The sequence below is a fragment of the Mesocricetus auratus genome, unplaced genomic scaffold, assembly GCF_017639785.1.
Source record: "Mesocricetus auratus isolate SY011 unplaced genomic scaffold, BCM_Maur_2.0 Super-Scaffold_100054, whole genome shotgun sequence".
NCBI classification, from domain to species: domain Eukaryota; kingdom Metazoa; phylum Chordata; class Mammalia; order Rodentia; family Cricetidae; genus Mesocricetus; species Mesocricetus auratus.
This window is the reverse complement of record NW_024429231.1, coordinates 2,687,797-2,715,351: the sequence shown is the minus strand read 5'-3', so window position 1 is coordinate 2,715,351 and position 27,555 is coordinate 2,687,797. Positions and strand designations below refer to the sequence as shown.

The 27,555-nt window shown below is 54.7% G+C and overlaps 2 protein-coding genes and 2 long non-coding RNA genes across 6 annotated transcripts; 2 read left to right on the top strand and 2 right to left on the bottom strand.

The window, feature by feature from the left end:
- Positions 1 to 143: 143 nt before the first annotated feature.
- Positions 144 to 7,016, top strand: Grwd1 (glutamate rich WD repeat containing 1). The gene is made up of 7 exons (XM_005084691.4): positions 144 to 515; positions 664 to 781; positions 918 to 1,080; positions 3,979 to 4,192; positions 4,288 to 4,430; positions 4,593 to 4,790; positions 6,013 to 7,016. Exons 1-7 carry the CDS (start codon positions 338 to 340, stop codon positions 6,328 to 6,330), a joined length of 1,332 nt encoding a protein of 443 aa, XP_005084748.1. The 5' UTR covers positions 144 to 337; the 3' UTR covers positions 6,331 to 7,016.
- A 4,316-nt stretch (positions 7,017 to 11,332) lies between these two features.
- On the bottom strand, positions 11,333 to 17,342 carry LOC121136186. 2 transcript variants are annotated; one of them, XR_005873307.1, is made up of 4 exons: positions 16,883 to 17,342; positions 15,518 to 15,656; positions 13,637 to 15,143; positions 11,333 to 13,037 (listed from the first exon to the last, which is right to left on the bottom strand). It is a non-coding gene; the product is annotated as an uncharacterized LOC121136186 (long non-coding RNA). The 2 variants fall into 2 exon arrangements; XR_005873306.1 differs by having other exon boundaries at positions 13,914 to 15,143.
- Cyth2 (cytohesin 2) lies at positions 16,113 to 24,326 on the top strand. 2 transcript variants are annotated; one of them, XM_013124266.3, is made up of 12 exons: positions 16,113 to 16,173; positions 18,660 to 18,807; positions 18,900 to 18,966; positions 19,502 to 19,620; positions 20,128 to 20,208; positions 20,841 to 20,953; positions 21,122 to 21,270; positions 21,606 to 21,718; positions 23,521 to 23,599; positions 23,690 to 23,761; positions 23,844 to 23,998; positions 24,072 to 24,326. In XM_013124266.3, the coding sequence occupies exons 1-12, from the start codon at positions 16,128 to 16,130 to the stop codon at positions 24,157 to 24,159; spliced, it is 1,230 nt and encodes a 409-aa protein (XP_012979720.2). In that variant the 5' UTR covers positions 16,113 to 16,127; the 3' UTR covers positions 24,160 to 24,326. The 2 variants fall into 2 exon arrangements, with proteins under 2 accessions (XP_012979720.2, XP_005084749.1); XM_005084692.4 differs by lacking the exon at positions 16,113 to 16,173 and adding an exon at positions 17,511 to 17,670 and having other exon boundaries at positions 21,606 to 21,717; positions 23,523 to 23,599.
- LOC121136187 lies at positions 21,838 to 26,766 on the bottom strand. Its single transcript, XR_005873308.1, has 2 exons — positions 26,242 to 26,766; positions 21,838 to 22,050 (listed from the first exon to the last, which is right to left on the bottom strand). It is a non-coding gene; the product is annotated as an uncharacterized LOC121136187 (long non-coding RNA).
- Positions 26,767 to 27,555: the final 789 nt, after the last annotated feature.

Genomic DNA, 27,555 nt, shown 5'->3' with positions numbered 1-27,555 from the left:
AACTAAGTGGAAAGACAGCCCCGGGAATGGAAGGGGAAGATGGAGCGAGGCTCGGAAGGCAAAGACTCCTGTGGAACTACAACTCCCAGAAGGCCTTGCCACTGCGGCGTGGAAGAACTCCCCAAGGTCACGCGGAAGACACGGTTGCTGCTAATTTGTTTTTTTCTCACTGAGTCAGAGCACAGTTACCTGGGGCGACCATCTCTCTGCTCAGCACTTACTTATTACTGGCCCTTAGTTTCTAAGGTAACAGTGCAGTGGGACTGGTCTCAGGCTGTGGGAAGCGGAACCCGGAAGTGACGCTCTTACTTCGCGTCCGGAGTGAGAAGGTTCGAAGATGGCGGCGCGCAAAGGCCGGAGGCGCACATGTGAACCCATGGAGGCTGAATCCTGCGATCCAGGATCCGAAAGCCCATCCCAGGTCTACCTGCCCGGCAAGGGGCCGCCACTGGGAGAAGGCGAGGAGCTGGTAATGGACGAGGAGGCCTACGTGCTGTACCATCGTGCGCAAACTGGTAGGCTGAGGCCCCTGATTCTTGGGTCCCGGGAAGGGATGCGGGGTCTGGAGTCTTGGGGACTGCTGGCCGTTGTTGGAGATGGAGGACGGGTCCCCAGTGTCTCATTCCCACTCTGCGACTGTACTGTGCTAACCTCCCTCTCTAGGCGCCCCTTGTCTCAGCTTTGACATAGTCCGAGATAACCTGGGCGACAACCGGACAGAACTCCCTCTCACTCTTTTCCTGTGTGCGGGAACCCAGGCTGAGAGCGCCCAGAGCAATAGGTGAGAGTCAATACTTTTTTTCAAGACACCCTCAAGGACCCCAGAGTTGGGGCTCTTTGCTTCTGCCAGACCTAGACGTCTGGATCCCCAGCCAACATCTGGCACTCGGCTCCTAATTCGTCCTTTGCTTCCCCAGACTGATGATGCTTCGGATGCACAATCTCCATGGGACCAGGCCGCCACCATCAGACGGCAGCGATGAGGAGGAGGAGGAGGAAGACGAAGAGGATGAAGAGGAGCGGAAACCCCAGCTGGACCTGGCCATGGTTCCCCACTATGGTGGCATCAACCGAGTTCGGGTACGTGCCTCTCCAGGGACTTGTGCGGCCTTCTACGCAGCAATCCCCTTCCCCCACATTCAAATGACCCTCAGTGCCTCTTCCTGCCCCTGAGTTTTTTCTTTTTTGTTCTCCTGACATATTCTTTTTTTTTTTTTTTTTTTTTTTTTGGAGGCTGTCCTGGAACTCACTTTGTAGACCAGGCTGGCCTCGAACTCACAGAGATCCGCCTGCCTCTGCCTCCCGAGTGCTGGGATTAAAGGCGTGCGCCACCAACGCCCGGCTTCTTCTGACATATTCTCACCATGTAGCCCAGGCTGACTCTAAATTCAGGGTGGATTCCCTGCCTAGGCTTCTAAAGGTTGAGATAACAGGCCTGAACCACCACACCCAGTCCCCCTGAGCTTTTACAGGTTTATTTGGTACGTAGTGTTTTCTTTCTGCCTTACCTTAGGAGGAATAGTAGCTGCTATATACTAGGTGTTCTTTTAGATTGTAGTGGCTTCTGTTTGTTGTTGTCATCCCTTGGTTTCCTCTTTGGCGAAATGCTGAAAATTATGAGGCTGACAAGGGGGGGCAGTCAAGGAAATAACCTGTGTGAGAGCTGAAGCCACACCAGGCTGTAATGCGGAATGTAAGGCTTTTACTTAGCGATTGCTTAGGAGCTGAGGCAGAAGGACCAAAAGCCGACCTAAGCTACAGAATGCATTCAAAGGTAACTCAGTGGTAGAGTGTTCAGCTCAAGCATGGGAGGCCCTGGGTTCAGTGAATAAAGCATCTTCTTCTGGTCGGGCAGATGAGTAAGTAAAAGGACGATGCACAAAGTACTCTTTTCTTTTTTTTTTTTTTTTTTCCGAGACAGGGTTTCTCTGTGGCTTTGGAGGCTGTCCTGGAACTAGCTCTTGTAGACCAGGCTGGTCTCAAACTCACAGAGATCCGCCTGCCTCTGCCTCCCAAGTGCTGGGATTAAAGGCGAGCGCCACCAACGCCTGGCTCCACAAAGTACTCTTAAACCAAAACTTGACCCACAGCTGGGCCTGTGTATTGCCGTTGTTATTGCTATGCCTCAGGTGCTGTGCTAATCCCAGACGATTTAGCCTGTAGACAGAAAGCTCTGAATCTGTGAGCTCAGCATCCTAGTGAGGCAGTGAAGAGAGAGACTTGTAAACATGTGGTTTATCCCAGGATGCTGCGTGTGGGGAGGCAGACTGTCAGCAGGGTGAGGGCGGAGTTGCTTTTGCAAGTGGTGCTGTTTGAGGAGGGCCTGTTAAGCGGGTACTCTTGGAATACAGGCCCACACACAGCAGGTTCTGAAGTTTTGAGAGAACCGCAGAAACCAGTGTGTGGGGCAGGAAGAACAAGGACAGTGACCAGATGTGGGGCGGACACCCTACGGGCTGGTGTAAGGACTTGGGCTTTTCCCTTGGGGACTCAGAACCAGTGCAGGATGGAAAGTAGAGGGAAGATCTCTCAGGTACTTGTTTTAAGAGAGTCCCTCTGGCTTCTCTGAAAATGGCCCGAGAGACCAAACATGTCTGATTGTGTAAGGTGCATCTAACTCGTGGGAAGGATGGCCTAGGTAGAGGCATGTGTGACCACCATACAGATGATTAGAAAGATTAGAAGATGCCGGGCGGTGGTGGTGCACGCCTTTAATCCCAGCACATGGGAGGCAGAAGCAGAGGCAGCGGATCTCTGTGAGTTCAAGACCAGCCTGGTCTACAGAGCGAGTTCCAGGACAGCCTCCAAAGCCACAGAGAAACCCTGGCTCGAAAAACCAAAGGAAGGAAGGAAGGAAGGAAGATTAGAAGGGAAGGGCACTTCAGTATGGGTGTCAACCTTTGGGCCTAAGGTGAATGTCTCAGTTAAGTTTATATTGCTGTGAGGAGGAAACACCAGGACCAAGACAAGTTGGACAGGAAAGGGCTTATTTGACTTACACTTCAGCATTGCTGTCATTACTGAAGGAAGTCAGGACAGGAATTCAAACAGCAGGGTCCTGGGGCAGGAGCTGATGTAGAAGCCATGGAAGGGCGCTGCTTAATCATTTGCTCAGTCTCCTTTCTTCCTTTCTTTTGTGTTGTTATTGTTGTTGCTGTTTGTTGACACAGGGTTTCTATGCATAGTTCTGGCTGTCCTGGAACTTGCTCTGTAGAACAGGTTGGCCTTGTACTCAGAGATCTGCCTGTGTCTGCCTCCCAAGTACTTGGATTAAGGGTGTGTGCCACCACTACCTGGGCAGCCTGCTCTTTCTTTCTTTCTTTCTTTCTTTTTTTTTTTTTTTTTTTGATTTTTGAGGCAGGGTTTCTCCGAGGCTTTTGGAGGCTGTCCTGGAACTAGCTCTTGTAGACCAGGCTGGCCTCGAACTCACAGAGATCCGCCTGCCTCTGCCTCCCGAGTGCTGAGATTAAAGGCATGTGCTACCAACGCCCGGCGGCAGCCTGCTTTCTTACAGAACCCAGTTGCCCAGGGATGGCATCACCCATAATGGGTTGGGCCGTTGAGCCCTCCCACATCAATCACTACTTACAAAAATGCCCTACTACCTGCAACCCCATATTTTTGAGAAAATTGAGGCATTACAGCTTACTCTAGTTTATATCAAGTTGACAGTGGAGAATGCCAGAGTTGACAGTGCATTGCCTATGTAATAGGCAGACTGAGTGTAGAGGTCAAAGGTCGTGTGGCCCAGGCCCGGAACCCTTGAGCACACAGTGTGTTTCAGGTGCTGGGGGCGGGGCAGCTTAGAGCTTCATCTTCCCTACTAACTTCTCCTGCCAGCACCAGGTCACTAGCAGTTTCCTTCTCACAAAGCTGTTTGGGAATTACAGTTTGTCTGTAGACACACAGAGCTTATGGTTCTGGGGGGTCTATGTCCAACTTTAGGCCTCTTCTTTGTTTTGTGTACCCCTTTGGCAGGTGTCCTGGCTGGGGGAGGAGCCTGTGGCTGGAGTGTGGTCGGAGAAGGGCCAGGTGGAGGTGTTTGCACTGAGGCGGCTCCTACAGGTGGTAGATGACCCCCAGGCCCTGGCCATTTTCCTCCGAGATGAGCAGTCGCGGGTGAAGCCCATCTTCTCCTTTGCTGGACACATGGGTGAAGGCTTTGCTCTTGACTGGTCCCCTCGAGTGCCTGGTAAGGTTCTAATGGTTCAGGGAGGGGGCAGTAGGACTCCTGGAGAAGCAGGAAGGTGGCCAGGTGGGTGACGTGGCTTCCTAACCCTTATCTAGGCCGCTTGGTGACTGGCGACTGTCAGAAGAACATCCACCTCTGGACGCCCACAGACGGCGGTTCCTGGCATGTGGACCAGAGGCCATTTGTGGGCCACACGCGCTCTGTGGAGGATCTGCAGTGGTCCCCAACTGAGGACACGGTGAGGAAGGGGTCTGATGGGGCAGGCTAGGAACCTGAAGCCTTGGCTTGGGAGAGGAGGGGCCCAGTTGGGGCCTGGTGAGACAAGGGGGCAGTGGCGGACAGTGGCCAGTCTGGGTGAGCTAGAGAACATCTGTCACTCAGACCTGCTTCACCTCACCAGGTGTTCGCCTCCTGCTCAGCTGACACCTCCATTCGCATCTGGGACGTCCGAGCAGCCCCGGGCAAGGCCTGCATGCTCACCACAGCCACTGCCCATGATGGGGATGTCAACGTCATCAGCTGGAGCCGCAGGGAACCCTTCCTGCTCAGCGGTGGGGATGACGGAGCCCTCAAAGTCTGGGACCTACGACAGTTCAAGGTACCCTCCCAGCTGGGCTCCTAAGGGCTGGGGAAGCTACTGGGAATTAAATCCTGGTGAGGAGGCAGGAACAACAGGGTGTGGGTATGAGCAGAGGGATCACTCATCCGACCCTGCACATGCTCCCCAGCTCCCCCATTTCTATTAGTGACTCTTGGGCCCCATCCATCCGTCTCCTTTCACACTTGGTCCAGCGTGCTCTCTCACTGTCTCTGTAGGAGGCAGGTGCCCAGTGTTTTTGGTCCAGCCTGCTCTCTCACTGTCTCTGTAGGAGGCAGGTGCCCAGTGTTTTTGGTCCAGCCTGCTCTCTCACTGTCTCTGTAGGAGGCAGGTGCCCAGTGTTTTTGGTCCAGCCTGCTCTCTCACTGTCTGTCTCTGTAGGAGGCAGGTGCCCAGTGTTTTTCCCCATACCAGCTGGGAGTACAGAGACTGTAGCTCTAATTTGCAAGTGTTGCAGAGGTACAGCTGACTACAAAGCCCATGGTGTTGGGCTGCTGGGAATTGTAGTCTGTTTTAGTGGACCATACGGCACCAACTGGGAATTTGAGCCCCATTCATTTCTTTCAGGAAAGGAAACAGGCATAAAATAGGAGCAGAGGTGACATCACAGCTAAGCTAAGAGTTGCCCATAGAGCTGAACAGTGTTCTAGGCAGGCAGAAGCGGCACTCCCAGTCTCCAGAGGAAACCAGGACCTCTCCTGGCTCCGTGCCTTCCTTCCCTGCGTCATCATGCCGTCAGCCTCTTTGCCCAGCTTAATCAGTTCTGTAGAGTCATCCCTGGGGAAGCTTCCAGAGGGCGGTACAGCCCTCCATGCCGAACGGTCCCAGGGACTCCTGTCCCTAGCACCAGTTCTTCTGACACAAGGGCTGTAGTATTGGGGGCCTTAAGCATCAGAGCTGTTTCTGTTCTGTTAAGGCCTCAGCCTTAAAGAACAGCCGAGCACGTGCTGGAAGGACCCCTCTGCTCTTGTATAGGAAAGGGACTCTGAGGCATGATGGGAACATGCGGGGAAGCTGCCATCACCTTGTTAGGAGGCTTATTTGCAGGTGAAAGCACAGCTCCCAGCAGCCCATGGACCATTCTGTCACCTTACCTGTTGTCCTTTCCCTGAGTTTGTTCCTGGGCTCTGGCTTCGTATGGGTGTAAGGGAAGGGCTCCGGTTGGACTCTGGCTGAGTACCAAGTACTCATACTGAAGCCTGACTGCCCCACTCTCTCCTAGTCTGGCTCTCCTGTGGCCACCTTCAAGCAGCACATGGCCCCCGTGACCTCCGTCGAATGGCACCCTCAGGACAGTGGGGTGTTTGCAGCCTCTGGCGCTGACAACCAGATCACACAGTGGGACCTGGCAGTAGAACGGGACCCAGAGGCGGAGGAAGCAGAAGCAGACCCCGGGCTGGCAGCACTCCCCCAGCAGCTGCTGTTCGTGCACCAGGGTGAGACTGACCTGAAGGAGCTGCACTGGCATCCGCAGTGCCCCGGGCTTCTGGTCAGCACCGCCCTGTCAGGCTTCACCGTCTTCCGCACCATCAGCGTCTAAGGGGCCAGCACTTGGCCTCCGGCCGTGGCTCTCCGTGGGAACTGGATCTGTTAACTCGGTGGGGATCATTAAGTCTGTAGACTGCACCCCAGAAAGAAAGACTTGTTCAGCTGGCCCGTGTGGAACAGAAGTAGCAGATTCTGCAGACCTGGGATCTGAGTGTGGATTTACCCGTGTGGCTCACACATCTTACACCAAAGACGATTGCCTGTCTAGTTACCTCAGCATGAGATTTCTGTCCGTGTTGACTCCTGCGTGACCCTTAGACCTCTTGACCCAGGACCCAGTTGTGGTGTTGATGGACTCCAAGAATTTTAAGGGTTTTGCCATGCTGGGCAAGTCTGGGTCTGGGATGCTCCAGTAGAACTTAGTTCTCTCTGCTTTCTGGCCAGCTATGTCCCACTGGGATCCAAGTTGGGAACTGTGTGGGATCCCCTCACTGTGCTGACCACTATTGTACTGGAGAAGGATCTGGGCCCCAGACACGTGAGATGCCAGTCCTTTGAGCTTTCCTGTGACACAGCTAAAGGAAGTAGGGAGGAATTTGGAAGGGAGCTATCCCCTGCGTGGGACTCTGTCACCTCACCCTGTGAGGGTGGACTCTTCCCTTCTGTCTGGCTCAGCCTTTTCTAAATCTTACTCCATTTGGAGCTGACTCTGAGTCAGTAAATGAGTGTCTCTCTGGACCACCAAGTTTATTAAGGCATCATCCTAGGAATGGGAACCCACGTTTTCCTCCCCTTTATTATCATCTCAGTGTTCCCTTCTGTGTCCACTAAGCTGCCGGTGCCCTTCCTATGACTGTTTTCCGTATTCCTGATCCCAGTGTCCCTCCCAGCCTCCCACCCATTGTCTGCACTGTCCTCTCCAGTCTGCCTGGCCGCAGCCCAGTGCCCTGCCTGGCCAGCCTCCCGGGCTCCCCCTCTGCAGTGCTGAGCCGGCTCCACCCTTATCCCCCCCCTTGAGGCCCTGATCCGCTGTAGCTCAGGGGTTGAGTGGCCCGGCTCAGGCCCCGGGGCCGAGGACAGACCTGAACACATTAGCACCCACAGAGGCCCCTCTCCAGCCTGGGCAGAGGAACCCCCAGTGCAGGGCATGGGGGTGGGCGGCCCCCCCAGGTAAGTGCAGACATGAGCCAACCCACCTCATTCTCCCTCTGCCCCACACCTTCCCTGATGTTCCAGCCAGTAGTCACCCCCCTCTAGCACCTCCGGTTCTTGGCTTCCAGTTCTGGTTGATGCTGACAGTGAGTTTTCTTACTACCCCATTCTCCCTTTAAGAGGCCGCCCCTCACTCTTCCTGTCTGTCTCCATTTCGTGAGCCATGAACTTCATTCTCTTCTAATTCTTACTCAGCCTCTTTGCCTACTGACCTCTCTTGGTCCTGTCTACCTGTTCCTCCTTCCCCCTGCCAAAGTCAGTCTGTCTGTCTGTCTGTCTCTCTCTCTCTCCTCTCTCCTCTCTCCTCTCTCCTCTCTCCTCTCTCCTCTCTCTCTCTCTCTCTCTCTCTCTCTCTCTCTCTCTCTCTCTCTCTCTCTCTCTCTCTCTCTCTCTCTCTCTCTCGTGTGTGGTGTGTGTGTGTGTCCGTCTGTCCCTGCAACTCACACCACTGATCTGTTTCCCTCTCTGGGTCTGTGTCCCTCCCTCTATGTCTTTCTGGGTTGGTCTTTTCTCTCTCTGTCTGTCTGTCTCTGTCTCTAGGTCTCTTCTCTGAGTCGGGCTCTGCCCCCACCCCCTGTGCATGTCTGTCTCCCCAGCTCAAGCCACTGTGTCCTCCTCTTTCTTTCTCTGGGTCTCTATCCCTCTCCGTGTTGTTTTTCTGAGTCTGCCTCTGCCCCCGCCCCCTTCCCATCTCTGTCCCCCAACTCACACTACTGTGACCTTCTGTTTCTCTGTGTCTCTGTCCCTTTCTCTATGTCTGTTTCTCTAAGTCTGTCTCCTGTCACTCTTTCTGGGTCTCTTCCACTGTTCATGCCACTATGACTTTGCATCTTCTTTGGGCCCAGTGACCCCAGTATGGCTGAGTTGTCTGACTGCCTTGGAGACCAGAAAAGGACAGGAGTTCCTGTCTCTGCTTGGTCAGTGGCCTCCTTTGGGGCTCCCTCACCACCCTCTGTCCTCATTACTTGGCAGGGGTAGGGGTGCCACCTTGTGTGAATGGGAGGGGGGGTTGGCTTCAGATTATATAGTGACTTTGACGTGAAGTTGAAGTACCTTAAGCCCTGTCGCTCCTTTATATGGAAACATTAAGCTGCTCTTGTGGGTCAGATGGAAGGCGGGGGCGGGGTATGGGTCAGTATCCTTCCCCGTCTTTTGTGGGAGCGGCCCAGCGCTGCACTGTGTGGGGTGCAGAGGGTTCTCTCAAGGTAGTAGTCCCGCACAAGTCTATTTCCGAGCAGAGCAATGGCAGAGTTGGGGTCAGACGTTTGGGACCCAAACCAGCTTCCCATCCTAGCACAGGAGCCCCAGGTTGAGATGGGATGAAACCCGTGGCCCCTGGCACCCTGAACAATCAGAGATAAACCCTGGAAGGTGGTAGGTACCATGGGCAGCTGCAGGTCCTCCATATTGGCCTGTCCTACTGCCAGCACCCAAGCAGCTGTGGTCATCACTGGGGCCCAGCACCTAAGGCCTCAGGGTGTCTGAGCTTGCCAGCTCCCTCCCCAGCTAAGGGACTTGAGGTTGACTGATTTCACCTTCTTCTCCCTGGTTAGCTCTTAGAAACTACTGCAAAGTAGGAACCCTGCCACAGGCAGCTCATGACATCCATTGCTTTCTACATTCCAACTGTAAGCCTGCTCCTGGGAGACTGGCCTACTTCCTCTCTCAAGAATGACCGTTGCCATTTGGGGCTGCTATGCTAACTCAGTCCAGCCTGGTCTACTTAGCCCTGAGCCTCAGGTTTGTGCCTGTCAGGTGGGCCAGGGAGACCAAGAAAGTAAGTGCGTGGCACTCTTGGAACATAGGTGCCTAACTTCACAGCCTTCTCACTTGGAACACTGAGGTCCATCCACCGAAGCCAACAAGGTTCCATAGAGTCGAGTCTAGTGTGCTTGCAGAGTGTGCAAAGCCACAGACTGAACAGTAACACTTGGGCCACATCAGCTCTGTAGTAGCTGGAGGTAAGGTTGGAGGCCCAGACCTGTCCTCCACTATGAGCTGAGGCTCGGGCAGGTCCATGAAACACCCACTGTCAGAACTGATGAGTGTCCATCAGCTTAGAGCTGCCCGGGAACTCCAGACACCTTCCCTTTCAGGCTAGGGATATTGATCTCCACCCCTCAAATGAGCAAATCAGAGCTCTAGGAAAGGAATCCTAGGTTACAGTCTAGACCAGATCTGGAGTTTTTGTTTTGTTGTTTTCTTGACAAGGTCTTGCTTTGTAGGCTGGCCTGGAACTCACAGAGATCCACCTTCCTCTATGATGGCCAGCAGACCTTGGGTCTTTATGACCAGAAGGCACTTCCTTACCGAGATGACTGAGGCCCGGTAGCAGTGGCTTCGGATCAGACGGTCAGGGCTGAACCTACTTATTAGTAGCTTCATTTGAAAATAATTCACCCATCAGTATATGATGTTTTGTTAAAGGAGAGCCTGAGGCACGAAACGCATCAACCTCATCCGGATGTCCAGTGATTTTTAGTGGATTCACAGTTAAGCAGCTGTCACTCCGATAGTACTAGAACATTGTTTATAACTCCAGAAGGAAACCCTACATCCTTTCCCAACCTACTCCTTTTCTCAGATGGAGGTAACTCCCATATACTGTCCTGCATGCTTAGAGTCATCTCCATAGCTGTGGAGTGGTTGAGGCCTGTGATCCTTGCACTCAGGGTGGAGGCAGGAGGACTAGTTCTTGGTCAGTCTGGGCTATGTGAAAACTTTGTCTCAAAAATAAACATCTCCAGATTCTAGGCTGGATGTTGGTGGTGCACAGCTTTAATCCCAGCATTCGGGAGGCAGTGCAGGTGGATCTCTGAGTTCCAGGCCAGCCTGGTCTACAAAGCTACACAGAGAAACCCTGTCTCAAAAAAAAAAAAAAACCTCCAGATTCTAACACAGAACACTGCGATGCTTTGTCCTCCCAGTGTTCAGGGAATACTGAAGTGTAAAAGGGTTGCATGTACACTGTAAAGAACACTACTTTCAGTCTGATTTGGCTGAGTTCATTGGGTACAGATGACGGAAATACAGGAAACCGAGTAATAACTGGAGTTGGATGCTCCCACTTAAAATGTTTTTGAGGAACATCCATGCCTGACATGGCCTGTGTTCCCACCTACTCCAGGGACTGAGGTGCAAAGATCTCTCTATTTTTGGCAGGAGCAGTTGGTTTTTCCAAGATAGGGTTTCTCAGTGTTAACAACCCTACCTGTTCTGGACTCCCTCTGTAGACCAGGCTGGCCTTGAACTCACAGAGATTCACCTGCCTCCAGGATGCTGGGATTAAAGGTGTATGCCACTATTGCCTAGTTGTAAGGATCTTGAGCTCATAAGAAGATAGCCTCAATAAAGGCACGGTTCATATTGGTTGACATTTGTCCCTAGTTTCTTTTTTTCTGCCAGGTAGAATCCTGTTACCTATCTGAGTCAGGGCCTTCCAGAGCTCATGCTGGCCTCAAATCCTCCATGCTTCTCCATCAGCCTCGAGTGACAGAATTGCCGTATGTACACCACACAATGTCACTTCTGGGGCTTTTTTTTCTCCTGAGGCTTAGTATTGGTAAGCACCAACAAGGACTCAGGTGCTAAAGTATTAGTATTCAAAGCTTGAGTAGTTGTGGTCTTAAGCAGGTTATATCTGTAAAATGATATGGTTTATCTCAAAACTTCTTGGTGCTAGGGGCATGGCTTAGTGGTAGAGCACTTGACTACTCTCTACCAGTAAGGGGCTAGGGATATGCATGGCTCAATAGCAGAGCATTGCCTAGTGTTCAGGAGTCCCCGTGTGTTCCACACCAGGACCATCTCAAAAACAAAACCACAAATGTGCTAAGTTCATATACAGTACTCACAGCAGTCTAAGCCACCAAGTTGGCGTTTTTCATAACAGCATTACACGTCAGTTGCAGCTATACACAAGTTTCATATAGCTCGTCCTTATGTGTCATGGCCGGTGGACCCTGGTTCCTGATACCCCTGACGCTCTGGCCCATGTTTTGTTCCTACAGGTTTGGGGCGCCCGCCCCCCGCTAGGCCAAGTAGAGGGGGGTCTCCCCGCTCAATGGGCCTGGCCAGGGCCCTGCGCCGCCTGAGCGGCGCGCTGGAGTCAGGAGACAGCCGAGCTGGCGATGAGGAGGAGGCGGGGGCCGGGCTGTGCCGCAATGGGTGGGCGCCCGGGCCTGTGGCTGGGAGCCGGCGCCGCGGGCGCTTCGTCAAAAAAGATGGGCACTGCAACGTGCGCTTCGTGAATCTGGGCGGCCAGGGCGCGCGCTACCTGAGTGACCTGTTCACCACGTGTGTGGACGTGCGCTGGCGCTGGATGTGCCTGCTCTTCTCCTGTTCCTTCCTCGCCTCCTGGCTCCTCTTCGGCCTGACCTTCTGGCTCATCGCCTCACTGCACGGCGACCTGGCCGCCCCGCCGCCACCGGCACCCTGCTTCTCGCAGGTGGCCAGCTTCTTGGCTGCCTTCCTCTTCGCGCTGGAGACACAGACGTCCATAGGCTACGGTGTGCGGAGCGTCACTGAGGAGTGTCCGGCTGCTGTGGCCGCCGTGGTGCTGCAGTGCATCGCAGGCTGTGTGCTCGACGCCTTCGTCGTGGGTGCAGTCATGGCCAAGATGGCCAAGCCCAAGAAACGCAACGAGACACTGGTCTTCAGCGAAAACGCAGTGGTGGCTCTGCGAGACCGCCGGCTCTGCCTCATGTGGCGGGTGGGCAACCTGCGCCGTAGCCACCTGGTGGAGGCTCACGTGCGGGCCCAGCTGCTGCAGGTGAGGGGGCTGCTGGGGGCTGGGGAGGCAGGCTCAGCTACCGCAGATGTGGGGTGCGGGTGCTTGTGTTTAAGGGAGGGCCCGTTGCAGGATGTGGGAAGAAGCGAGGTGTATCTTCTTCAGCACCTTGAAGAGCAGAACTGTTGGCCTGCAGGAGAGGTAGACCAGGAGGCAAGTTCCGGGAAACCCGGGCTTGAGGGCGTAGAACACCTGAGAGCTTCTTGGCCTGGAGGCTGCCTGACAGGAGTTTCCTGAGTGCTCTAGACAGAGGGCAACCACACCTGCTCCCAATCGCTCCTTCTGGTAGCTCCCCGCAGCTGGAAAGCAGGGAGGTCCCTATGCAGCAGCCTGAGAGGAGTTTAGTGGGTGTGGGGCACTCTGAGGCCTTGCCGCTGCCTGCGGTTACCAGGAGAAAGGAAAGCAGAGTACAGCACCACGGCTGGAAAACAGGCCACGGAAGCCATTCTCACCAGCCACTGGGGTAGCAGCCTCCTCCGGGCCCTGCTACAGGAGCCTTGGTACTCCTGGACTTGGGGGCTGCATTGCTCAAGCATCTGGGTTCCAAACAAACTGTTGAGCTGCAGTTAGCATTGGCAAAGTGGAGACAGCACTTGAGGCCAGAAGAGGGGTAAGTGATTGTGGGAAGTGCAGCTCCCAGAAGCCTCTGGGTCACAGAGAACAAATCTCCATAATACTTGAGCTCCTCCTAGCCCTTTGAAACACCAAGATGACCCAAGGGACACTTCTTCCAGAGGTCTGTGAGGTAGTGACACAGCCTGGAAGACAGTCATAGAACAGTAAGTAGGAGACAAAACTCCCAGGATCTAGGATAACACACACATCTCAATGGGCTCAAACCCATACTCAGGGGGGTAGAGAGGCATTGCTGCCTCAAACAGACGTGGCATAGTATAGTTCCTGTTGGAGCCAGATCTATGTCCCATGTCCCTCTCTCTGGGCCCCTGTATCTCCAAGTCTCTATCCCTCTCCTCCCCAGGTCTCTATCTCACTGTCTTCCCCTTGCTCCTGAGTCTCTGGCCACCCCGGGGTGTCTGGTCCCTTTCTCTGGGACCTCACCTTGCTGCTCTGTTCTTTCTCTGGGACCTCCCTTGCTGCTCTGTTCTTTCTCTGGGACCTCCCTTGCTGCTCTGTTCTTTGGGACCTCACCTTGCTGCTCTGTTCTTTGGGACCTCCCTTGCTGCTCTGTTCTTTCTCTGGGACCTCCCTTGCTGCTCTGTTCTTTCTCTGGGACCTCCCTTGCTGCTCTGTTCTTTCTCTGGGACCTCCCTTGCTGCTCTGTTCTTTCTCTGGGACCTCCCTTGCTGCTCTGTTCTTTCTCTGGGTCTTTATCCCTCCTCCTGCAGTATTTGCTCACTCTCTGGCTCTGTCCTCTCGCTTCTGCGCAGCCCCGCGTGACCCCAGAGGGTGAGTACATCCCGCTGGACCACCAGGATGTGGACGTTGGCTTTGACGGAGGCACTGATCGCATCTTCCTCGTGTCCCCCATTACCATCGTGCACGAGATCGACTCCGCCAGTCCGCTGTATGAGCTGGGGCGGGCGGAGCTGGCCCGGGCTGACTTTGAGCTGGTGGTTATTCTGGAGGGTATGGTTGAGGCCACAGCCATGACTACCCAGTGCCGCTCATCTTACCTCCCGGGTGAGCTGCTCTGGGGCCACCGCTTCGAGCCGGTCCTCTTCCAGCGAGGCTCTCAGTATGAGGTTGATTATCGCCACTTCCATCGAACATACGAGGTCCCAGGGACACCAGTCTGCAGTGCCAAGGAGCTGGACGAGCGGGCCGAGCAGGCTTCCCACAGCCCTAAGTCAAGCTTTCCTGGCTCCCTCGCTGCGTTTTGTTATGAGAATGAACTTGCTCTGAGCTGCTGCCGGGAAGAGGAGGAGGATGAGGACGCTAAGGAGGGGACTTCATCAGAGACCCCAGATAGGGCTGCCAGCCCCCGAGCTCTTACGCCAACCCTGGCTCTGACCCTGCCTCCATGACACAGCTGAGGTCCACTTCCCCATCTGACTCCCCTTCCCAAAGGTGACAGGGGTGGAGAGCTCCCAGCCTCTGTTGGGAGCAGAGCAGGGTTTCTAAAGACCAGTGGCCTGCTGGGACAGCCGTTAACCATGAGGTTGTCTGCCACAGACAATGCCAGACCTTCATTTCTCTGCTGCATTCTGACTCTCAAGGCGCCCCCATGAGCTGGAGTCCTGAGTCTTACCAGAACTGAGGGATCCAGATCTCTGGACTGTGCAAGAGGCGAGGCATGGAGGCGGGATTCTCATTAGAGACACAGCTGCTGGGTGGAAAGTGTCAATTTACACAAGCGAAGAAACTAAGACTCAAGTGATGAGGATTGCTGCCCTCAGGGGGAAGAGAGTATGCCAAGGATTCGGGATCATCATGATTGACAGAAGACAGAACGGTGACTGGACTGTGTGTGAAGAAAAGACCCTGAGTTGAGAAACTCCAGGAGTTGAGATTCTCTGAGTCCAGGTTGACACTGGGGATTCTAGAACAGGCTGGCTAGAGAGTGGAACTGCTCCAGAAACTACAAAGCTATCTCTAGAATACTGAGGACATTGGTAGGTGTAAGTTTGGAAGGACTAAGATGAGGTTCCTGACGCTGGAGAACTCTGGAGTACTGGCTGGTTAGGGTCCAGCTGAGGGGGAGAGTCTAGCTTGCCCATGATCCACAGGGTAAATTTTGTTTCTGTTTGAAGTGCCATTCTTAGAACATGCAAAGGAATCAGGATTCATCATGGTTCAAGGTTGGGTCAGAGTCTGGGTAGCAGTCTCGATGTCTGTGCTTGGCTGGCTCCACTCTGCCCAGCAGCGTCCAGGACCTCCGTGACCTTGGGTGACTTCCTGAGGTTCTGTAATGCCAAAAGGAATCAAAGCGCCAGGGGCCCAGGGCTGTCCTTTCCCAAAGCCTAGATGTCCCTGTCACCTTCAGGTGGACAGCCTGGTAGTTCTAGGAGGCACTCTTCTGGGCGGAGCTTGCAAGCCTCAGCCTAGAGGGTCACAGGGCTAACTAGGGGCAAGGGAAGGGAGAGACCGAGGCTGATGAGCCTAAAATACTCTGGAATACTACACCTAGTGATGTGTGTCTGTTTCTCAAGGATATTATACATATGTGTACTATATATGATATAAATACAGATCTCTATCTTTTCTGTTGGTCCCTGTAGTAAGATGTGAACAGAGTCAAGCCAACTGAAGCCCCTTTCAGAGATCTTGGAAGCCTTACTTTACATCCCAGCAGCTCCACGTAATTCAGGGCTGTAGGCAACCCTCTCCTTGTGTTGCTGCAGTTCTGGAACAACGGCCACTGGAGCATGAAGTTCTCCAAGGTCCTCCCAAGCAGGATGGCCTCCACCTGATGGGGGCTAGGATACAGTGCAGGTCCCAATGTTTCCTGTGCCCACTCTCACACTGAAGCACACAGCCTTCCAGGGGCAGTTGTGGGGGGACGCTGACTTGATGGCTGGTTCCATGTCGTATGTAGATTATGGGACCAGCAAGAGGAGGCATGGTTCATCACCAGGGGTCAGTGTCACCACCTCCCTGTTCCAGGTCAGGGGCTGGGGCTGGAAGGGGCAGCTGTTAGCTCCGGGGTTATGTTCCCCGTGAGAAAAGTGGAATTCTCAGGGGAGCCCCGTCATTGTAACGGAGGCTCAGGAGCTGCAGCCTGTGCTTCTGGAACGCTGGTCTTCAGCCATAGAACAGTCACCTAAGTGCCGAGCAGGCTGGTGGCCAGCATGAGGGGAGCTGCCAGGAGGAGGAAGTGTCCTCTCCCGTGTTCCCAGCCTAGAGACAGCATTGGCACCGGCTTGCCTGAGTGCTGAATCCACCCACCCATGCCCTCTCTGGCTCTCGTCCTGCTTTATCCTTCAGAATCCCCAGGTAATAACCGGACAGGATTAATTAGCCGGCAGCTCTCCCACCCGCCGGTCTAGGGCAGGGCGGGACCAGGGTGCTGGAGACCACAGTGGAGAAGACTGCTCAGCTGGGGTGAAGGGGCAGGGCAAGTGGTTCTGTTGGGGTGTAGAGGGTGGGGTAGGATTGAGCAGCCAGGTCTCCACAGGGGAGGGCACGGGTCAGAATCACTCGTAAAGGTCAGAGAGGGGATGAGGAGGCTCTGTGACTAATCCAAAGGCTTAACCAAGTCCTGGCCCCGAATCCCTCCCCACCTGTGCAGCCCGGGGACACAAATGAGGACAAGACTTGGAAGTCACATCAGCCCCTTCGTGGGCCTGTGATTTACAAGTATGCCAGAGTCCCCGTCACAGACAGGACCCTCACTGCTTTCCCTGCAAAGCAAGACGGATCCTGAGAGCAGGGAGGAGATTAAGAAGGGCAGGCGTGTGAGGACTGAAAAGGCTGGGTAGAAGGGGACCCTGAGCACAGAGGCCCGGGGAGCTGCCAAGAGAGGCGACGTAGGAGACGGCTCTGAGGGAAGAGGGCTGTCTTGGGCAAATGTCTGGGGAGGGCGGGATTTCAGGAGGAGGAAGCCGAGAGGGAGAGTTTAGGAGAGAGGAAGAGTCTGGAAGACCGGGAGGCCCGTGTGTTCATGGTACCCAATAGGTTTGGAAGGGATAATGCCTTAATTTACCCTCCTTTGATGCTGAGGAGAGTGAGGTGTGGAGGAAGTCACATGAGGTGCTACGGAAGGAGTTCAGAGATAGCAAACCGCCTGAAGACAGAAGCACCCTGAGAAAGGAGGCAAAAGACAGGGCTGTGTGGCTCCCAGTTGCTTGGCAACCGCCGCGGTCAAAAGCTAGCGTGGAGGGCCTGGAGGTGTGGTTCCAGAAACAACTCAAGGTTGAGACCCCGCCCTTGACAACAAGACTAATCAAATACCACCCCCTAACAACGAATTTCTGAAAAAGGGTAGGCCGCCCTAGTCTGGCTGGTGCGCAGGCGCAATCCTTCCGGCTCCACGAATCCCCATCTCCTGCTCACTCCCTTTTGGGTTTCCTTATTGGAGGATAAAGCTGCCAAGGATTTTCCTTTGTTTCGGGGGCGGGACCAAGCCCCCGGGCGCACTTCGATTGGTCACTCTAGCAGTCCATCGCCAGCTGACGTGCCTGCAACCGCTCCTTGTGTGTCTATTGGTCCTGGAAATGATCCTGTGGCGCTGGGGGCGGAGCAGTCTGGGAGACCCGCAGCGGATTGGGTGGTGTCAAAGCGAGGGGCGGGCCCCACCGGCCGGGCGGTTGGGCCGTGAAGGGAGAGTCTTTTCGGCGCTGAGGACGGGCGCTGAGGAGGCGGCGGTGGCTCCTGGGGCGTTTGAGCGGGCTCACTCGAGCCCGCGGGCCGACGCGGAGGCAGGCCCAGCCGGCGGAACCGCCCCGGACTCCCCGCGGGCTTTCCTAGCCGCCATGGAGGACGGTGTCTACGGTAGGCCGGGCGAGGCGGGAGGGCGGAGTGGCTCCCAAGCCCAGCAAGGACAGCCGAGCGGTGGTAGCGAGGCGCTTTTCCGCGCGCGGAACGGGCTTCCGGCGCGGCCGAGAGCCGGGGGTCCCGGGCCATTGTTTGGGCCGAGCCCTCTTCCGGCGGCGGCGGGCGGGGCGGGGCGGCGGGAGCGGGGCGGGGCGTACACCCGCGCGAGCCGCGGCCTGCCTTCCCGGCCGCGAACCTTGGTTCTGTGACCTCCCCTGCCGACCCTGACCCACGATCTTGATGTCTTAGCTTGTCTTCACTGAGTACCCAAGATTCAGGCAACGGGGCCACGAGCCGGAACCTCGGTTCCTTTCCAAGAAAGGCACCCAGGATTCAGGATCCCAACTCTCCCTCAATTATGGAGCTAGGGACCCGGCCCCCTTACAAGAAATGTACCCAAGGTCCATGCCAGGGTCCCCACCGTGGTGGGCCCAGGAACCAAAGTATTGGTGTTTTTCCAAGAAATGCACCCAAGGTCCAGGATCCCAGGGCCCCAAGGCCCCTGTGATGGTTGAGCCATGAGCCCAAAGCACTGTGTCCTTCCAAGTAATGTTTTCAATATCCAAGCCTCCCATTCTACTGTGATGGAACCAAGGAACCAGGGCATCCAAGTAAAGCATCCAGAATTCCATCCCAAGAGTTCCTAACTGTGGTGATGGGTCCAGGAGCCCAGGGCCTGGTTCCTTTCCAAGTAATACACCCAGGATTTAGGTCCCCGCCTTCATGATGGAGCCAGGGCTCCATCCTTCCAAGTAATGGGCCCAGAAGTTCATCCCCAGACCTATTAAGAGATGAGATTCCCAGGCCCTTCTGCCCCAGACAGAGGGTTCAGGGTCTTACTCCCTCTTCCCTAAGCGCTCTAGTAGCTATTACTCTCCTGGATAGGAATCCAGGCTCCGAGCCTTAACCCTGGCCCCCAGAACTCATTTCCTGACCCTGACTTCTAGAGCCCCCAGACTTGACTCCGGAGGAGCGCATGGAGCTAGAGAACATCCGACGTCGCAAGCAGGAGCTGCTGGTGGAGATCCAGCGCCTGCGAGAGGAGCTCAGCGAAGCCATGAGCGAGGTGGAGGGTCTGGAGGCCAACGAGGGCAGGTGAGGCCTGGTGAGCTCACAGGACTCGGCTTAGCCAGGGCCTTGTATGCTCAAGTATTGACCCTTGACTGCTGTCCGTCCTGCCTCTGCAGTAAGACCTTGCAGCGGAACCGGAAGATGGCAATGGGCAGGAAGAAGTTCAACATGGACCCCAAGAAGGTGGGTTAGCCGAGCAGAGATTCAGGCATGGTTTTGATATCCTAGGTTCTAGAAGTGTTAAGATAATAGGTTTCCTCTAGGCAAGACTCCTGATCCCTGCCCATCTGTTCCACGAATGTCCATGGACTGAGGCCTCTGGGAGCCCAGCCCTGTGCTGGGCAATGCTGGGAATTGTAAGACCCTGCCTTACTCTAAGGGATCCCCCTAGGTGCAGGTGCCCAGTTGGAGGTGAGAATGGCAGTAAGGAAGGGTGCCATGCTTACAGCTGATGGACAGCTGTCTGCTTCATTTTCTACTGCAGTGTATAGTGTATCCCGTTAGTCTTCAGACCTGTTCCTCGCCGGGTCCAGTTGTGCATGCTGGAATCAGTTAGGCAGAGGCTGAGGGGATTAGGCTAGGATGATACACAGGGAGCTGTGAGAAGCCGAGCTTGAAGCTGGCCGTGCTCTCTTAGGGTGGAGAGGCTTAGATATTGAGGTTCATGGGGAGCAGCCGCAGTCTTTGCCTTGGCGTAAATCTGACATTCTCCGTCCAGGGGATCCAATTCTTGGTGGAACATGAACTTCTTCAGAACACACCTGAGGAGATTGCCCGCTTCCTGTACAAGGGTGAGGGGCTGAACAAGACAGCCATTGGGGATTACCTCGGGGAAAGGTGAGCCGCCCGGCCTGTGCAGTAGTGCTCCCAGCTTCCGTAGGAGCTCATGGGTAGAGCAGGGTTGTGGCCTCCACCTGGGTCATGATACAGTGGACTGACTGGCTCTGGGGGACCTGTATTCATCCGGTTAGAAAGGGCACTGTTGAAGTCTGAGTGTCATTGGCTTAGCCACGCATATACAAGTTAGCATCTGGAAAGTGTTGTCTGGGAGTCTTTATCATGGGTCAGAGCTGCAAGTGTTTGGAGACCTGTAGACGTGAGTGCGGCTTAGCAGTTGGGAACTGCCTGTGAATTCTTAGACAAAGGTCAGTTCTGAGATAAAGGCATCTGGGGAGCGTGAGAGCAGTTGCAAGATGACATCGGGTGGTCTGTGTACTCAAAGATGTGACAAGCTACAAGAGCAGGTTCATCTGCGGGAGGATGGCATAGTAAATGAGATGATACTGCTACAATTCCTGTCACTCCTCCTGATAGGACTCTCTCTCCCTCCCTCCCTCCCTCCAGGGAAGAGCTAAACCTATCTGTGCTCCATGCTTTTGTGGATTTGCATGAGTTCACCGACCTCAATCTGGTGCAGGCCCTGCGGTGAGAATGGGGCAGAAATGTACCTGCCCGGACTTTGTCAGTGGTGAGGGGCATGCCGTTCCAACAGAAAGTCCTGCTGGGACTTTGTCAGTGGTGAGGGACAGGCCGTTCCAACAGAAAGGAGCAGCAGTCAGGGAGTGACTGACTCCAGTAAACAAGCTGGGGGGTCTCCTTCAGGCTTTGTTTTGGTGTGTTCAGTGAATCTTCCTACATGACTGCCAAAGCACCTGAGTTTAGCCAACTCGGGGTAGAAAAAAAACTTTTCCACTGCAGAGCCACCAGAATCCATGGCTAGAACCTACTGGTCAGATCAAATTACATGCCTACTGAAACAGCGGCTGGGGCAAGAGATTTGGATTCTGACTGTTTGCGGAGCGGTTGGGGTTGAGACAGCATTTCACTGTATAGCCCTGATTAGCCTGGAACTCTGTAGACCAGGCTGGCCCTGAGCTCACAAAGATCCACCTACCTCTCCCTATTGGGTGCTGGGATTAAAGGTGTGTGTCACCACACTGGGCAATGGTGTGTGATTTATCCGATTGGATAATGATTTGTCCGGTTCTGACAGACTAAGAAAGTAGAATGTTTTCCAACCCTGAAACCTGAGCCTGCCCCATCCCTCCCCTAACCAGGCAGTTCCTATGGAGCTTTCGCCTCCCTGGAGAGGCTCAGAAAATTGACCGGATGATGGAGGCCTTTGCCCAGCGATACTGCCTGTGTAACCCTGGTGTCTTCCAGTCTACAGGTAGGACCAGGGACAAGGCCTGAACCTATACTATAGTCTGAGAAGTGCTGGAATCTGACTGGGTTTGAGGGAAGAGGCTGGGATCTGGGTTCCCAGACTTTGAGGCTACGGGACAGAGTTCGGGAAGGTCCTGGGTCATCTCCAGCTACCTTATTTTATCTGGTGCAGACACCTGCTATGTGTTATCCTTTGCCGTGATCATGCTGAACACCAGCCTTCACAATCCCAATGTCAGGGACAAGCCAGGGCTGGAGCGCTTTGTGGCCATGAACCGGGGCATCAATGAAGGCGGAGACCTGCCTGAGGATCTGCTCAGGGTCAGTGCTGTTCCCAGCCTCCCCACCCTTTGTGCTCCAGGGTCTGCAGTCCCTGGATGCTCTGGCTGCTCACTGTGGTGTGGCCATGGCCCTCACACGTGTCTCCTCTCAGGCTCCGCTGGGTCTTGCTCTCTCCCATCATCTCTGAGAACATAACAGGGTTTCCCACCATTATCCCTTCATGTTTTTTTCTTCACTCTTCTCATCTCTACTCTTTTCTGTTTCCCCTTCCTCCCAGTTTGACCTCTTTCTCCTATGAATGACACATTGATGATTTCCCTGTCCCTTGAGAAGTTTCAGGGGCTTGGAGTTCCTAACCTGTTTTTGCCCCTCAGAACCTCTACGACAGCATCCGGAATGAGCCCTTCAAGATCCCTGAGGATGATGGGAATGATCTCACCCACACCTTCTTCAACCCAGACCGTGAAGGCTGGCTCCTAAAGCTGGGTACGTCCCTTCTTGAGTCTGCTGGGAACCCTGCAGGGAACACTAATGGCCTGGGTCAGGACTGCAAACCCTCAGATTTTGCACCTCTGAGAATTCAAGTTATAGGGCTGAAAACAAGAGTAGACTTTATTTGCTGGGCCTTTATTAAGTGCTCCTGGCCCCCGACTACTCATGCCTGAGCCTTCTGTGTCATGGCTGGATGCACCAGGCTGTTAGCTCCCTCAGTAAAATCCTCAGGCAGAGGACAAGGTCAGATGTTCAGCAGCCAGGTGAACGTCAGTGAGCCCAAGGAGAGCCAGCATAGACAGGGATAACTGCAGGTTTGAAGCATGGCTGAGGAGAGAACAGATCAGCAGTAGGAATAGTCATGTGGATGGCTCTTGAGTTCCCAGGTGGGAAGGGAGGCTGCAGGCTGTTCTTGTTGAAATGTGTAATGTAGCACCATGGATTAACCAAAGGCTCAATCATCCAAGGCCCAAGAGGTGGCTGTTGTGACCAGGAGAATTGTTGTCAGCACTCAGCGGCACTGTGTGAACCCTGAGGACCCTAGGCTCAAGCAGGCAGGATCTGGGTCTAGGCCAGCCATTAGTGGCCATTACAGCTCCCCAGATGACCTACAGTACGGCTGGGTGTCTCTTGGGGTTGGGCTGTTGATGTGTAAAGGCTGCAGAGTCACTGCTCAGAGGCAGTGAGGACCCAGATTAGAATCGGGCCTGGATTCCCTTGGGCTCTGTAAGCAGTGGCTTCAGTAGCCCTCCAGGCCTGAGGGCCTGCACTGAACTGTGCTTGATGGTTTCATCTTCACTCGCGGTACTGCCCTGTAGCGGGCTGTACAAGGCCCTGACCTGGTGACACCCTGACCCTGGCCCCTTTGTAGCTGCAGGGAGGTTAGTAGAATCACAGAAGATCAGGCTCCCCAGCACCACAGTGGTCTCCCTGGGCTTTAGAGAGAAGAGCAAGAAGGCAGCTTCCCCCAAGATGGGGCTCTGAGCTAAGAAAACGAGGTTCAGATGTGCCTGCCACTGAGACACAAGGGCAGGAGTGTCATGGGTTAACCCTGACCATCCAGGCGCTGGGAGCATGGTACTGCTCATTCACAGGCCACAGTAGGCCTTCTTGTTGCAGACACGATGTGTGTGTGTCTCCAGGCTGGAATAGAGAGTGCCGGGGATTTCCTAAGATCACACAGCTAAGACCACCCACCCCCACCTCTTTGGTTGTGGTAGAGCGTCAGGGAACATGTGTTTTCAGGGGACATTCTGGCTAGGCTGAGCACCTATGGGAAAGGTTGAAGCCTGGAGGTCAGGAACTTGTGGGCAGGGGGAGGCCTTGGCTCCTCCCCATGTGGATGTAACTGGTTTTCTTCCTCTCTCCCCCTCCCCTCTGCCTGTTCTCTTGCTGTGGCTCTGGCCCCTGTGCATCCCTTCCCTGACCCTCTATTTCTGTCGCTGCGATTCTTGGGGGCACCCCATCCCTCCGCCTTCCCTTCCACACCTGGTCCTGCCTGCTTTCTCGCTGTCTGCCCCAGGAGGTAGGTACCTGGTGTCCTTGCCCACCCCCATCAGATAGGGAGGGGCTGCCCTGGCCTGGCCCAGGGGGAGGGGCTTGGGCTTGTGCCAATAGAAGAGCCAGAACCTGCAGCCCAAGCAGGGGTGCCACTCCTGGGGCCCCAGCAGCCTGTCCTTGCCTGCCTGTCTTTTCCCTCACTGCCTCTGTCCTAGACCTAAGAGCCCTACCTTTCCCCACTCTGCTCCCCCCCAGCGGTTCCCCGCTGAGCCCGGCCCCTCCCACCCCTTCCCTTGCAGGGGGCCGGGTGAAGACTTGGAAGCGGCGCTGGTTCATCCTTACAGACAACTGCCTCTACTACTTTGAGTACACTACGGTGAGGGTGGAGCTTGCAGACATGGGCTAAGATTCCGGGCAGGGAGGGTCAGGGCGCCCGTGGAACCTGAACTTTGACTTCGCTGCCTAGGACAAGGAGCCCCGAGGGATCATCCCCCTGGAGAACCTGAGCATCCGGGAGGTGGATGACCCTCGGAAGCCGGTAAGGTTCAGGAGGCGCCCTTAAGCCTGCACCTCCCCGTCCTGGCCCACGGCTGCTCTTACCTGTCCACTCTGTGTCCTAGAACTGCTTTGAGCTTTACATCCCCAACAATAAGGGGCAGCTCATCAAAGCCTGCAAAACGGAGGCAGACGGTCGGGTAGTGGAGGGGAACCACATGGTGTACCGGATCTCAGCGCCCACACAGGAGGAGAAAGATGAGTGGATCAAGTCCATCCAGTAAGCCCGGGCTAGCGTGGGCCAGCGGGAGGCTGGCCTGCACCCTTGGTCCTAATCACACCCCTTTTTGCAGGGCTGCTGTAAGTGTGGACCCCTTCTACGAGATGCTGGCAGCAAGAAAGAAGCGGATTTCTGTGAAGAAGAAGCAGGAACAACCCTGACCCCTGACCCCAACTCCATTATTTATTTTGGAGCTGCCCCGCCTGGGTGGCAGGACCCCTGGGCCCTGGGGCTGTGGATCCTGGTTGGTTCCCCATTTGGAAAATCACCTCTAGCTCCTGTCTCCTTATTTGTAATTAACATGTTGGTAATCTTATTAATTATTTAACCCTTTGCGCCTGCAGATGCCCTCATTTTTTGGGGTTGGGAGAGCTGAGAACCCATCCTCTTGACATAAGCCAGGACCCTAGGTGGAAGGCAGGGGCTTCCCAGATAAGTCACTCAAACCCTGTGGATGTATTGCAGTACAGCACACCCTCAAGATGGGCTGTTTTTGTGGGGCCTCTGGTCATTGGGGGACTTGGCAGGGGAGACCAGGGCTAGAACAACGGGGACGAAGTCCAGAGAAGACCCTGTGTTAGGCACTAGGAACTGGCAGTGAGGTGCGTGGGATAGCCCCGGAGGTGGCAGTGGCTTCTCCCAACCCCTGAATCAGCCTCCAGAGGTGATTTTTGCGAAAGGCCTGGGCATCTGTGTCCTGACTCATGGGAGAGAATCTTACTGAAGGTGGCAATGCTAAGTCCCCAACTGACCCCAGAGAACAAAGTAGTGCCTGCTGCATACCTTTGGGGCCAAGAAGCTTGTTGTTTTTGTTTTCCTGGCCCGGTGACCTTACACTGAATCCAGCCTTCTCCTAGTACTGGCATTATAGACTGCCAGCTACCTCACTGGCCCTGGAGTGGTATTTCTAGCAGAATTACCGCTTCCCAGCATGCTTTAGCATGCAGGCCTGACTGGGAAGGAAGGATGCTACCCTGTGACCTTCTGGGAATTGAGATTCCAGAGGGTGTGTATTGGATCTACAGATTCCTGTTGGGGGTTTCTGTCTTGCCTTCCCTCAGCTACACCTGTTGTGTCTGTGCCAACAGCACTGATGTAGGTAATGTAGGAGCATTCAAGTCTAGTGGACTCTGTGACTCAGACTGTGTCACTAGACAAAGGCAGTCTTGTGTTTTTCTGGAGTTCACCTTCAAGTTGGGAAGGAGGCACGAACTACTCACTTCCTCCCTGGGAGCTGGTGTGAGATGGAGGTTCCCAAATAAAGCGGAATTTCCAGCAACACCCAAAAGGTCAGAAAAGCACTGGGCAATGAGTCATTGTTGTTTTCGAGACAGGGTTTCTCTGTGGCTTTGGAGGCTGTCCTGGAATTAGCTCCTGTAGACCAGGCTGATCTCAAACTCACAGAGATCCACCTGCCTCTACCTCCTGAGTGCTGGGATTAAAGGTGTGCGCCACATTTCAGAGGTTCTTAGCCACCCTTTGACCTGTGGGTTGAACCTAATACCCACCACGTGGGAATGGTGACTGGGCAGCAGAGAGGCACTGTTTGTCTCTTAACTTAGGTCCCCTGTCCCTCCCATCTTAGGACCAGATTTGCTTGGCACAGACAGGAGGGGTTTGGATTGGTGGGGAAGGCGGTGCTTTTGAGCTGGATGGTGTGCTCTCACAAATTGAGGGTGACAAGGACATGGGCGCTTAGGAAAACACTGGCAGGAGGGCTCTGCTTGCCATAGGATCACTGCCTGGCAAGTGGTGCCGACATGAGCAGGTGTAAGGTAGAGGCAAGAGCAGGTTGTGCAGCTGTGGCTAAGAGATGAGGCGGGAGTACAGTGTGCTTAACAGAAGTGGTCAGGATGATCTGAACGCAAGCAAGAGTGGAGACGTCTGTAGGCCTCGGTGACCCAGTGAATGGGAGCCGGACTGAGTATGGAGGAGCCACTGTGACGGGCCCAGGGCTGGGATGATTGGCAGTGCCTGACTGAGGACCTGAAGGAAATGGCCAAACGAAGCGGCAGTGTCTATGGAATACTCAAGTCCGATAGCAGAACGCTTTAAACTACCCTTCAGGCCAAGAATGGGGGGGTGTCCTCAGAGACAGACCGAGCCTCCCCCAGTGCCCACCAGCACACCATACACATACAACAAGTCCCCCCCAACGTGGGTGTTTAGCCAGGGCCACAGGGTGCTGTGGAGACGGGTGCCGAGAGCAGGGTAACGCACAAACAAGGAGTGCCAACGGTTACCTGAGGCAGGCTGGCAACACCACGGAAGACTTTCCCAGATACTCATGTCGGTGGTCTTGGTCCTCTAGCCTCCAAAACTGTGAAGCAGTAAGTTTCTGTGGTTGAAGACACTGAATATGAGTTTGTGGGACAGGTGCCAGTGAAATAGTCCCCTCCTTCAGACCAGGGGTCCTGATCCCAGCCTCCTCCCTCAGACAGGATCCAGACCCTCAGATACAGGGGGCCTGGCCCCAGCCCTCTCTCAAACTAGAAAATTGGGACTCCAACCTTGCTCCCTAACTGGGTAGGATATGAGCCTCTCACACCAGGAGTTCTGGTCTTCACTCTCCTCCCTCTCCCAACAGTTCAGGCCACAAGCCTTTTCCCTCAGACCTAAAAGTCCTGGCCTTGGCCAGGCGTTGTGGCTTGTGCCTTTAATCTCAGCAGAGGCAGAAGCAGTCTGATCTCTGAGGTGGAAGCCAGTCTGGTCTACAGAGTGCGTTCCAGGACAGCCAGGGCCACACAGAGAGCCAATCTCTCCCTCCTTTTCCTCTCTACACACACCAAAAGAAAAAAAAAAAAAAGAAGCCCTAGCCCTAGCTCTTTCTTAGGGCTATAACTTTCATTCCTTGAACCAGGACGTCAAGACCTGATTCACCCTACTACCAAGATTCCCTCCCAACCAGGACTGGCATGTCTGTGTGTTACCATTGCTAGGCAGTGGTCCCTTGGTGAGAGAGTGTACCCCACTGCAGGGTTTTCCTGTGACCCCTATACCCTATCACTTTATAAACCAGAGTACACCACCCTGCTCAAATCTGCCCCTTGTTCTGCCTTCTTCCACCATGCAAATGTACCAAAAAATCTGACCCCCAAGTGTGCGGGATGAGGAACCCTAGTGCAGCCTAACCAGAGAGGCTAAGGAACCAGCAGCCACGGGAGGGAGGGAGGGAACAGACAAAGCCCCGTGGGTAACTGAGGCAGAGAGAAGCACAGGGAGACGCCACGGGAGAGCACAGAAATGGGAAGAAACTAGAGGCAGAGGAACAGGAGGAGCATGTAGGCAAAGAACAACTGTCCAGGGCCAGGGGTGCGCGCACGCGCACACACAGAGACAGTGTTTGTGTGCGTGCCCAGGAGATGTGAGTAAACAGGCCCATGTGGGCAGGCAGGCAGGCAGTGGCTAGCAGATGACTCAGCTGAGTTTCATCAAATCAGTTCCCAGCTCCTTCCCACCACCACCACCTGGCCTGCCCTGTGACAGTTTCCAGAACCTGCAGGAACATGGTTACCACAACTGCTTGATCTCAAGCCGTCAGTGACTCCTCATAAGTT

Bases quoted from the DNA above. Each gene is read 5' to 3' on its own strand.
- Grwd1 (XM_005084691.4), top strand. From the start codon at position 338: ATGGCGGCGCGCAAAGGCCGGAGGCGCACATGTGAACCCATGGAGGCT. The intron at 782-917 runs GTGAGAGTCAAT...TTGCTTCCCCAG, and splicing joins GAGAGCGCCCAGAGCAATAG to ACTGATGATGCTTCGGATGC. The intron at 1,081-3,978 runs GTACGTGCCTCT...CCCCTTTGGCAG, and splicing joins GTGGCATCAACCGAGTTCGG to GTGTCCTGGCTGGGGGAGGA.
- Cyth2 (XM_013124266.3), top strand. From the start codon at position 16,128: ATGCCCTCTCTGGCTCTCGTCCTGCTTTATCCTTCAGAATCCCCAG. The intron at 18,808-18,899 runs GTGAGGCCTGGT...CTGCCTCTGCAG, and splicing joins CTGGAGGCCAACGAGGGCAG to TAAGACCTTGCAGCGGAACC. The intron at 19,621-20,127 runs GTGAGCCGCCCG...CCCTCCCTCCAG, and splicing joins GGGGATTACCTCGGGGAAAG to GGAAGAGCTAAACCTATCTG.